The following is a 10,841-nucleotide window of genomic DNA, read 5'->3' on the forward strand; positions in this document are numbered from 1 at the left end:
CCAATTTTGAGCCACGTATTCGTAAGTAGCATTGACTATGATGAAGCCAAGGCCAGTCGAGAAGAGATGAAGCAGCATCGAATACAAGTATTGTGACGAAGAGGGTGATGAGACAAAACTCTCGTCTTCAGATTCAGGGTATCGCATTGCATCTATGTGACCAAAGAGACGCGAGACGCCGCCCACCTATCCGCCTTTCGCCAGAAGACGCCACTACGCCGTCTCGTCCCTCCACCACTGTTCGAAGACCCTCAGCCTCTCCGTCCTCTCGGCCGCCAGGCGCCTGCCAGCCTCCGTCTTCATCATGCCCTCGATCCGCAGCAACTTCTCCTCAAAGTGGTCTATCGCCCCCTGGAGACCCCGGCCCCCGCCCTTGGCGCCGCCAAAGGTGAAGCAGCGGCCCACGCCGACGGCGCCGATGGCATCGAGCCGGTCGGCGTCCTGCACGACGGCGAGCTCCGGGACGCGCGCGAGCAGGGCGACAACGGCGTTCGGGTCCTTGACCTCGGAGGAGTAGCTGACGCCGAGGCAGATGGTCTGAATCTCGACGGCCAGGGCTTCCGGGGCGCCACGCTCGAGGAGGACGTCATGGACGAGGCGCGTGTGGTCTTGACCTGGCTGGAGGTACTTCTTGTCGCCGACGTCATGGAGGAGGGCGGCGAGGGTGATTTTGCGGAGGGAGAGGGCCGGCTTGCTGGCTGCGATGGTGTTGGTGGTGGGGTCGTTGTAGATCTTGTGGGCGAGGGCAAGGACGCGGAGGATGTGCGACCAGTCGTGAGAGGCATCGTAGTTAGACATGTAGTCTTTTACGTAGGCCGCTGCGGCGGTGACGAGATTGTCGTCTGCGTAGAGGTCGAGGGGGTCCATCTTGAGCTATGTGGCATGAAGGGTTTTGTCATAGACTGGATGGTATAGTCTTTAAGCGTCTATATTGCTGTACGATGTCCGTTGTTGGTCGGAGCGTGCTGGCGAGTAGCGTGCCGTCTTAACTTTACTTTCTATCTGGAAAGACCGTACGACATGCGAGTGCCTCCGCCTTGGCTGATTACCGGTCTGATACTAGAACCCCGCCAAGATGCAAGTCAATCGTAGCTGCCTGGAGTTCCGAGTCCCTGGCGGACCTGGCTAACTAGCTTAGAAGGTTGATCGGCCACACGCGTCGTGGTATTGACGATGGAGTCGGTCAGAGTTTTGCGTCATCGCGTGGTGAGACGCGAGGTCACGTGACTAGTTGGATCTGTGGGTTGAAGTGAAGGCCAAGCTCGATGCCGCATCTATCACCAGCCAAGTATATCGACAATACAGTGGTGCCCCTTTCTCTGCTGGTGTGAAAATTCTGCTGCAGATCATTGTGACCATCGGAAGCCGTGCAGGCATTACCGTGACATCATCAGAAAGTTCGGGCCAAATGCTGGCTATAGCTACCTCGTTGCTGAAGAACGAAGCCTCTCAAGTGTATCTAGACTCCTACCGTCCTTGATAGTCTCTGCCTTCTACCCCCCATTTTCTACTTCATCTTCGAGCAAGGCCGGGGCCAGCGGACTCCTCTTTCTCGGCCTCAGAGGATCGACTCGACCACGTCTCAGTAAACCTCTTGGTTCCCATGACTCTCCCAGCTGCATCTCAACAGCCGATCGTGCCCGTGTGGAGATCGACGACATTGACGCAGGCACTCGTTTCTCCACCACGCCAGGTCGACACCGACACCCGCAGTTGGTTCGGTTGCGCTGAAAGTGGATCGCCTTCGAACGGTAGCCATCACTGGGTGCTTCGGTGCCGTGTGACGAAGCTCACATACCCGCCGGGGCTAACGGTCATGGTCTGCATGAAGCCGGACGGCACACCTTGCACCTAGACCAGTTGAGCCAAAACCGAAAAATCAATAGATCACTCATTCTCCCTTTCTTCAGCTGGGATGGTGGTGGGGAGAAGACAGACATGCGATCCATGGCAGGCTGGTCAAGTGAATGCATATCCGTCGTGGTCCGATGAAAGAGGGGGGTCGCTCTGAAGTGGCCGAGTGGCAGCAGCTTTTGCAGCACCACGACCGCTTACCAGCCTCGACCGCCGATCAGCATGGTGCCAAGCTGGGTACCAGCATGCTATTATTAGTTTGTCCGTGCTCCGTACGTGGGGCGACAGGACCTGTCAGAACCCCCAATGCCTGACTTCTTGGTCGACTGTCTTACGCGTGGTAAAGAGATACACAGCGAGCACATTCTGCCTACCTATGGTGTGAGCTGAACCAGATACCCAGGTGCCATTCGATAACAAAGGGACGTGGGAACCTCGATCTCATCTCATGGTCCGACTCGTGCGATCGTCGTGCCGCTCCAGCACTGACGAGCTGCATAGTGATAGTGGGTGTCGTGGTGCCTCCAATGAGAAGCGGCCCGGCGGCGGCATGGGACCTGATCACCGTTCGTGACGCAGTCAGTCAATATGTGCCAGGGTGCAGGCGTAAGCCACTCGGCAATGAGCACAAGGGGAAGGAGAATGGCGCGCATTGGCGCCGTGGTTCGCAGTCGTCGTCGTCAACCTGTTTGCACGAGTTGCCATATCGTGGCTCCACAGCACGCCAGCAGGATACAGGCAGCGAGCGATAGAGACCTTGTGCTTGTGGAGGGCCACAGTACAGGTCGCCAGCCACAGCGCAAACGAGTCGAGGGCAGCAACAACGTCTCATTGGCGCATGCCGCGTGATGGCTGATAGGCGGCCTGGCCACAGACCAGGGGTGTCGTGTAGGCGATCAGCCAATCACGATGCCATCATAGACGCCCAACGACCGCCGACACCTGCCTAGTGCCGGACCCGTCCCTCTCTCTTTCCCCTCTTTCCCACAGCCTTGAGCTCTGTAGCCGCCGGCTCCTGCAGCTTTCTCTCCCTCTCTCTTTGTCTGTCTCTGGAGCCCCACTTTCTCGAGGTACCGCGATGAACCTCACCTTGTGCCCAGGTGCTCAGCACCACGCAAAGCACCACTCATCAGCACCCCATCACCACAGAGCACCACCCAGCGGGCCCAGGCGTCAGCACAACCCGGCGCCGTCTTCCCTGTCTCCTCGCCTCTGGTTGCTCTGGATGGATGGACGGAGGGCCCGCCCGGAGAGATGAGCACACACGCACATGCCGTCGCCCCAGTCGACCGCCAGTGTGATGCTACTTGCTTCTGTCCGCCATCCACAGCTTGTGGTGCCCTCGATGGCCTCCTCATTGGGTCAGCCCCTCAAGTGACGGGCTCTTGTGCCGCTCCACCCCAATTCGCATGCTTCCATCGGACGGGACAGCCCATGTAGCTCGTTGTGACAAACACGGGAACCAAGGAGAAAGGACGCCGAGGGGTGGTCGCCATGGAAGCGTACCACACTCATCGTTGTCGACTTCTGTTGCCGGGCCCTCGCCTGCGGGCCGCGATCGATGGCCTACCATATAACCCATAGCCTTCCCAACCAACTTGCCCTTCCTTTCCTCTTTTTCTCTCCTGTAGCAAGCTTCCAAATCTCTAATTTCAGGTTCTCGTTGTGTCTCCTCCCCTTTCCCCTTGTGGTTCGTTTTTTGTTCTCCAGAGCTGGCCTCTACCCTCATCGTCTCTAATCCAACAAACAACACGCCAAACCGCCAACACCAACTCACAACCATCAAGCAGAGTTGCCGGTCAACTGGTGTCAAGAGAGACTTTATTTTGTTCCTCAAACCAACCCTTTTTTTGTGCCCCCATGATTTCTGTCTGCATCGTCTAATCACCACCACCCCAAACAACTAATCAACGAAACCTGGAGTTTCTTGCTCGACACATCTTCAACACCAGAAAATACACTCATCCCGCAGTTTCGACATAGTCAAATCACCAGCGAAAATGTCTGCCATTCAACTCTCTTTCTCTCTCCGCGTCTCTTCAGGTGTCAAGACCGTCCACCTTCTCGGCTCTTGGGACAACTACGTCGGCCAGCTTCCCCTCTCCAAGGACAAGACGTCCTCCAAGTCCGGTTCCTGGAAGGGCACCTTCAAGTTCCAGGGCTCCACGCTCGAGCCCGGCCAACGCTACTGGTACTACTACATCATTGACGGCTACCACGTCGCCCACAACCCCAGCGTCACGTCCACCGTTGAGCCCACCACTGGCCGCGCCCTGAACATCCTCGACGTCCCCACCGACGGTTCTTCCCGCTCCCACAAGTCTTCTTCGTCCTCGTCCAAGTCTTCGTCCAGGTCATCGCACTCCTCGTCCCACAAGAGCTCCTCCTCCTCCTCGTCTCGCCACAGCTCTTCGTCCTCCTCCAGCAAGGACAAGGAGAGGTCCCGCGAGCACCGCTCCTCGCGCCACCGCGCCTCGGGCCTGTCCGTCGACATCCCCAAGGGCCGCCCCCTGTCGACCTCGCAGATCAAGGCTCCCAAGCCCATGTCGCCCCACGCCACCCGTCACATTCTCGACGCCGACTACTGCGACGACGAGACCATCGACGAGCTGACCGCCCGCTTCGGCGCCGCCGGTTTTGACGAGGGACGACATGGTCACCGACTTCAGCAACTCGCCCGTCTCCTCCACCGGCTCGTCCCTGTCCTACCGCTCTGACAGCTCCAGCCCCTCGTCGTCCCTGTCTGGCTACTCGACACCCGGCTCCGACGTCAGCTCCTGCACCTGCGAGCGCTACGGCATCACCCGCAAGGGCGAGCGCGTCAAGATCGACTGTGGCGGCGACCGCTGCGGCTACGGCGACTCGAGCTCCGACTGCTCCTCCTCCATCTCCGAGGATGACGAGTACGAGGTCGAGCCCGCGTCGTACAAGAAGCACTCCGTCTCCGGCTCCGGTTCTCGCCGCAACGGCATCGTCGTCCGCTAAACGATGCACGAGACACTGTGACAGAGGACGCCGGAGGTGCCGGAAGCACACACGCAATCACGCACACACGCACACACACATGAGAGAAAAAGCCCCTTCCCCGGCTGTACATTCCCTTACTCGCTGCGGGCGACGCACTCCGCCCTCTCCCCGCGCGCCTTGACCTCGACAGAGGATACAAGGGACGCGCTGGGCGGCCTGATGCTCGCCCGCCCACGTCATCCACAGAGGTGTCGTCGGCAGCGGTTCCGCCCCCGAGCTGGTCCTCGGGGCGTGCCGGTTGTCCTGGCGCCCTCGCTACAAGTGGGTCGATGCTGCGACCCCGCGTCGCCGATGGTTTCCAGTCGGTCCTGTCGTTTCCGACAGGACGAAAGGGGGACCGCCGGCGGCGTGACGATCACGTCGTTATTTTTTCGAAAACAATCATCAACGTCGGTTTTTGGTTACCCGACTGACAGTGGAGCTTTTCGTCAGGTCCGTCTTCCGGTGACTGGTCCCCGCCCAGCCTGAGCAAGGTTGAGCAATGGTCGGTCCATCGGAAGGGGGAGACCTGCGGAACCGTGACTCCAGGGTGGATAATGCGACGGGAAGAGGCTTGAGCATGTTCGGGCGAAAGCGCGCTGCTCCCTCCCTCGGTTCGCGGGTGGGACATTGATACAAGTAGCTGGCCTCGACTGGACGGTGGGAAAGTCTGAGCAAGCCGGTTCCTCCCTTGGGCGAAGCAAAAGTCAAGATGCAAGTTGCCGCCCTCAATAGATGACGTTTGAATCTATGCGTGTCATTTGCCATGGGTGATGTAGATATGAATTCGCCGTGGTGTACTTGTGGTGTGGTAGTATATTGCCGTCGGGTATCTCAGCGGAGCACTGTAGATCTGGACGTGTTGTTGGAGGCCAGGTGCTGTACTAGCTCGACGGTTGAGTCTTGACGCTCAAGACGCTGTACGAAGCTGAGGGTTTTCAGAGCCTAGGCGCAGGTAAATAGAACGGCGTGATGGAGCTGCTGAGCAGAACCCGAGAGACATGCAGTAGGAGTCTTGGTCTACCAAAACAGTGTGAAGTGACAAGTCTCTGCCGTCGGCTACTGCTCAGTAGTACTGGCGTGCACGGTCGCTTGGCATGGGTACAGATGTGTGTGAACAGAGGCAGGCGGTGACCGGGTCGTAATGCAAGGATCATGGCGGTGTTGCTTGTCTGGATGCACCGGGTGAGGAGACTCACATGGAGGGGTTCTCAATTGCTTGTGAGTATTCTTGCTATGTTTCGTGATGTATTCTCTGATGCATTCCCAGCGTCTTGGGTATTGCGTGCTCTTTCACAGCCAAACCTCACGAGCTCGGGTTTCGGGAGAAAGCAAAGCGGGGTTGTGGCACCAAGAACAGATGCTGTGAAACCCTAACGTCACTTCCCTCCCCCCACTGGGCAGACCAGACGGGGTAGGTTGGGCCAATAATTTGGCGGGGTAGCTGCGAGTTTCAGGGACCAGTTGCTCTATCCCGTCGGTTCGGGGGTGGGCGAGAAGGAGCATACAGGCAGGCAGCTCACCTCAGTTGGAAGAAGGAAGAAGGAATAGGTATACCCCGCCGCCATTTGAAGATGTTTCAGACTCTCACGCCTTCGACATCACCACAAACCTGCCTCCCACTGACCTCGATTCTTGCCAATCTCTACTGGGACATCATCCCGAAAACCTACTACGACTAAAGTGCCTGGATACAATTGCGAAAAGCCAACTGCGAACCGTCATCATGGCCGACTACCCCATCATCGACTCCCACATCCATCTCTACCCCTCCTCCGAAGTCGACTCGCTCGCCTGGGCCACCGCCGAGAACCCCATCGCCGCGCAACGCTCTGTGGACGAATACCGTGCCGCCACGGGCAACCCGTCCAACCTCAAGGGCTTCATCTTCCTCGAGACCGACCGCAAGCACGACCTCGCCAGCGGCGCCGCCGACGGGTCTGGCTGGGAGGCCCCCCTCGCCGAGGTCGCCTGGCTCCGCCGCATCGCCGAGGGCACGCCGCGCGAGGGCGAGGGCCACTCGGCCGCCGACGCCTCCTTGTGCTTGGGCATCGTTCCCTGGGCCCCGCTGCCCTCCGGGCCCGAAGTCCTCGACCGCTACCTCGACCGCGTCCAGGAAGTCGCCGGCCCCGTCGCCTGGCCCAAGATCCGCGGCGTGCGCTACCTCCTCCAAGACAAGCCCCACGGCACGGGCATCGAGTACGACTTTGTGCGCTCGCTCCAGCTGCTCGGCCGCCGCGGTCTCACCTTTGACCTCGGTGTCGACCAGCACCGCCGCGGCAAGCAGCAGCTCGAGGACGCCCTCGTCATGATCCAGCTCGCCCACAAGGACGTCCCCGACGACGAAAAGGTCACCGTCATCGTCAACCACCTCTGCAAGCCCGACCTGACCGTCATCAACACGGCCGACCCGTCCTTCCAGCACTGGCGCAACGCCATGTACTCCCTCTCCAAGTGCGACAAGACCTACATGAAGCTCTCGGGCGGCTTCGCTGAGATGGCCCCGTCGCTGTCCTCCCAGCCGCCCGACGCCATCTTCGAGGCCCTCTTTGCCTGGCTCGGCATCGTCCTCGCCACCTTTGGGCCGCGCCGCACCATGTTCGCCTCCGACTGGCCCGTCTGCACCGTGCGCGACGGCGGCGCCGTCGACGGTGCCTCCTGGCGCAAGTGGAAACTACTCATCGAGCGCATGTGCTACATGGCCACCATGGACCCTGAGGACCAGGCTGAGCTGTTCGCCTGTACGGCGCTGCGAGCCTACGGCATCGAGCTGAGCAAGGATGCTTAGACGCTTGAGGCTTTGGGACCAGGACGAGGGCCGCCACGTGTAACACGGGAGGACGTTGCGGCCATGGGAGATGTGAGTACAAAATGGAAATGTGATACCAGACTTAGCATAGACTTTACTTTCGCTGTAGCAACCACGGAATGAATGGGACAGTATGATCGATGACTGCCGCGGGTCTCTGCCGTGTACCTGAATCGAGACCCTGGTAAGTCTCCAGAGGCCTGGCGAACCCCTTAGCAGAGTTGGTTCCTTGGCCAGACTGAAATCACCCTTGGGTGTGGTTGTTCTTGGTACTGACCACTCTTGAATGGCTCTCTCTGTGATTACGGACCTGTGCTCTCACGACAGAGTTGATGCGGGCTAGCATGCCTGGGCCTTTTTATCTTTCTAACCAAGTATGGCGCTGGATCTAACCACGTCGCAGGGCATCGAGGCACCAATGTGGTCATCACACTGATACAGTAAAGATGGCAACATTCGAGCATTCAGTGTCCTGCACTGCACCGGCGTTGCAACCAGAGATCCATGCAGCGTGCTGCTCATCGATGCTTCAAGAGAGACCTCCCGCCAAGGGCCCTGCACCAAGGCAAGCGAGCTCAAGCAATCTCCGATCCTTGTTTCAAGCAACAAGAGAAGCTTGTTTTCCCGATCGAGATTGCGGGGTTCCCATCAGCCACCATGTGCCGTCAACTGCATCGATCTACGCCCTTGGAGAGATGTACCGAAGCCCGGCGATCCTACCCGCCACCCCCCAAAGACCCAAGGATCACCCGGTTGGTGGAGGAACAAGGCCTTGTCGTTGAAATAGGAAGTTCGCGCCCATGCATGCCCGCCCTCCCTGCACAACGCCGACCTGGGGCCAGGTTGTGATCCCGCCAACAAGCCCTTGCCGGATCCAGGTTCTCCGCGTTGGAAGCAGTAGGATCGCTGCTCTGCGCGGGACCCTGACCTGCCAAAGGGGGTGATGTTGCAGCTGTATCGCCAGACAGTACACTCCTCCGCCGGAAGAATTATGTGCCACGACTAGGAGTGCCAAGCAGCTTTTCGAGCGGAGAACAGGATGCTGACCGAGCGTCTGAGCTGGGAAGACGCAAGCCGATATAATGAGAGCGGACCTCTAGTCGTCAGAAGCCGCCCCGGATGCCTTCATCAATTATCAACACACAGAGGATACACCAGGAGGCGGCATCACGGCAAAGACCCGACGGAAGAAAAATGACCCAGCTCTCCCTCCTCCGCACTCTGCTGCTCCCTGGCGTCCTCGGCCGCGGGCCAGACGACCCGCACGACGAGCACGACCCGCACAACCGCGTCACGACCAGCACCATCAAGTTGCAGGCCTCCGGCGGCGTCTCGTGCCCTCACCCGGCTGTCAACACAGTCTGGCCGACGCCGACGGGCAGCACCTCATACCCGACAGCGTCGGTCATCCCGGCCGGCGCCGTCTTCGACGGCCGCATGGCCCTCTTCGACCGCAAGGGCAGCCCCGGCGACTGCAGCGGCCAGAAGGAGCAGGACGAGGCCGCCGCCGTCTTCATCCTCGAGCCCGGCGCCACGCTGCGCAACGCCATCATCGGCCCCGCCCAGGCCGAGGGCGTCCACTGCCGCGGGCCTTGCACCATTGAGAACGTCTGGTGGGATGACGTCTGCGAGGACGCCGCCACCTTCAAGGGCGCCGGCCCGCGTTACGTCCGCGGCGGTGGCGCCCGCGAGGCCAGCGACAAGGTCTTCCAGCACAACGGTCAGTCGATCTCCTCATCCCCCCCCCCTTTCCCTCTTTCAACCTCGCAGCCCGTGAACATGGGATGGGATGCTAACGATGACCGCATCTTTCAGGCGAGGGCTGGCTTCACATTGACGGCTTCTACGCCAACAAGTACGGCAAGTTCTACCGCTCCTGCGGTAACTGCAGCCAGCAGTTCCAGCGCCACGTCAACATTACCAACTTTGTTGGCATCCAAGGCACAGTTGGTGAGTGACAGCCCCAAGTCTCGAGGCGCAATGCCCGCAAAGTGTGAAAACAATGGCGAAATGGCTATCGACTAACCTGGATCGAACCCTCAGTGGGCGTCAACCAAAATTATGGAGACACCGCCGAGCTGTCAAACTACTGCCTGGCCAAGGTTGGCGTCGTCTGCACCCGCTACAACGGATGTGTCAAGCCCTGCGAGGCTGGAGAGGTTGGCGAGGGCGAGCTCGAGCCTTTCTGCAAAATCAATGGCGATGACTGGAGCTAAGTCCCTAGAAATGGGTTCTCCATGAATCTGCCTGGGTTGCAGGCCTAGGTGTCCTGTCGTGACATTCATTGAAAACTCTGAAGAAGCGGAGCATAAGAAGACACAATCAAACCATGCCAACTTGGGTGAACCGGACATCTAATCATCTATTTCTGAAAAGCAATGAACAATGGCCCCGGTGATGGCACCATACTCTCGGCAAACCGGCCGATCCAAATCAATGTTTCTCTTCATTACTTTTGCCACATGAATAGCTCGTTCTTCGCCATGACATCCAAGCTCCGCCGTTTGTCAGCCTTGCGTCTTGGTCTCGATGACGGGCGCGACAATGGGGATGGCGCATCCTGACTTGCCCTGACTGTTGCGGATGGCACGACGGTGTTGTCTCTCCTTGCACTTCAATGCATACCCAGGCTCATTGGCTTTGCGCCATTCAATGTGGGCTTCGTACTCCATCTGACTCCGAGTATTTGAGTCTTTAGGTTTCGCCACTGGTCTCGCGAACTGTGTGGGCATAGGGGGTCCAGGAGTCGGCCACTGTAAATGCTGCGGAGGAGGGGGCAATAGGTTGTCAAAGTTGAAACCGGGCCCGAAAGGTCCCAAGCCAACTCCAGGACCCTAGCCGTAAGCAGGAGGAGGCATGGGTAAAGGGCCGTGATAGCCAGGAGGGGGTGGTTGATGCATGACGGGTCCTATGTGAGTCGGTAAAGGTATCAATCCAGGCATCATATGGAAGGGGGTGTCTTGGGGGCCGAAAGGCGGCAGCATTGGTAATGGGTTGTCAGTAAAGCCAAAGGAAGGGCCCGCGAACCCAGGTGGAGGAGGCATCATGGCGCCTTGAGGCCCCGCGATCGGAGGCAAGCTTGGGTTGGGAGCAGATGTGCAAGGCATGCTAGCATAACCGGCGAGAGGGGCAAATGGAAGTACGCTGGGGACCGGTGGTACAACCGGCATCG

The 10,841-nt window shown here is 59.1% G+C and overlaps 4 protein-coding genes across 4 annotated transcripts; 3 read left to right on the forward strand and 1 right to left on the reverse strand.

Moving 5' to 3' along the window:
- Nucleotides 1–213: 213 nt before the first annotated feature.
- Nucleotides 214–867, reverse strand: VDBG_00386 (HD domain containing protein; the record flags this gene model as incomplete). Its single annotated transcript, XM_003008659.1, has 1 exon — nt 214–867. The coding sequence occupies one exon, from the start codon at nt 865–867 to the stop codon at nt 214–216; it is 654 nt and encodes a 217-aa protein (XP_003008705.1).
- Nucleotides 868–3,481: 2,614 nt separating this feature from the next.
- VDBG_00387 (GTP-binding protein EsdC) lies at nt 3,482–5,609 on the forward strand (the record flags this gene model as incomplete). Its single annotated transcript, XM_003008660.1, has 1 exon — nt 3,482–5,609. One exon carries the CDS (start codon nt 3,855–3,857, stop codon nt 4,569–4,571), a length of 717 nt encoding a protein of 238 aa, XP_003008706.1.
- A 977-nt stretch (nt 5,610–6,586) lies between these two features.
- On the forward strand, nt 6,587–7,648 carry VDBG_00388 (amidohydrolase family protein; the record flags this gene model as incomplete). Its single annotated transcript, XM_003008661.1, has 1 exon — nt 6,587–7,648. One exon carries the CDS (start codon nt 6,587–6,589, stop codon nt 7,646–7,648), a length of 1,062 nt encoding a protein of 353 aa, XP_003008707.1.
- A 1,215-nt stretch (nt 7,649–8,863) lies between these two features.
- Nucleotides 8,864–9,885, forward strand: VDBG_00389 (pectate lyase; the record flags this gene model as incomplete). Its single annotated transcript, XM_003008662.1, has 2 exons — nt 8,864–9,389; nt 9,713–9,885. The coding sequence occupies 2 exons, from the start codon at nt 8,864–8,866 to the stop codon at nt 9,883–9,885; spliced, it is 699 nt and encodes a 232-aa protein (XP_003008708.1).
- Between the last annotated feature and the right edge of the window lie 956 nt (nt 9,886–10,841).

The sequence above is a fragment of the Verticillium alfalfae genome, genomic scaffold, assembly GCF_000150825.1.
Source record: "Verticillium alfalfae VaMs.102 supercont1.1 genomic scaffold, whole genome shotgun sequence".
NCBI lineage: Eukaryota > Fungi > Ascomycota > Sordariomycetes > Glomerellales > Plectosphaerellaceae > Verticillium > Verticillium alfalfae.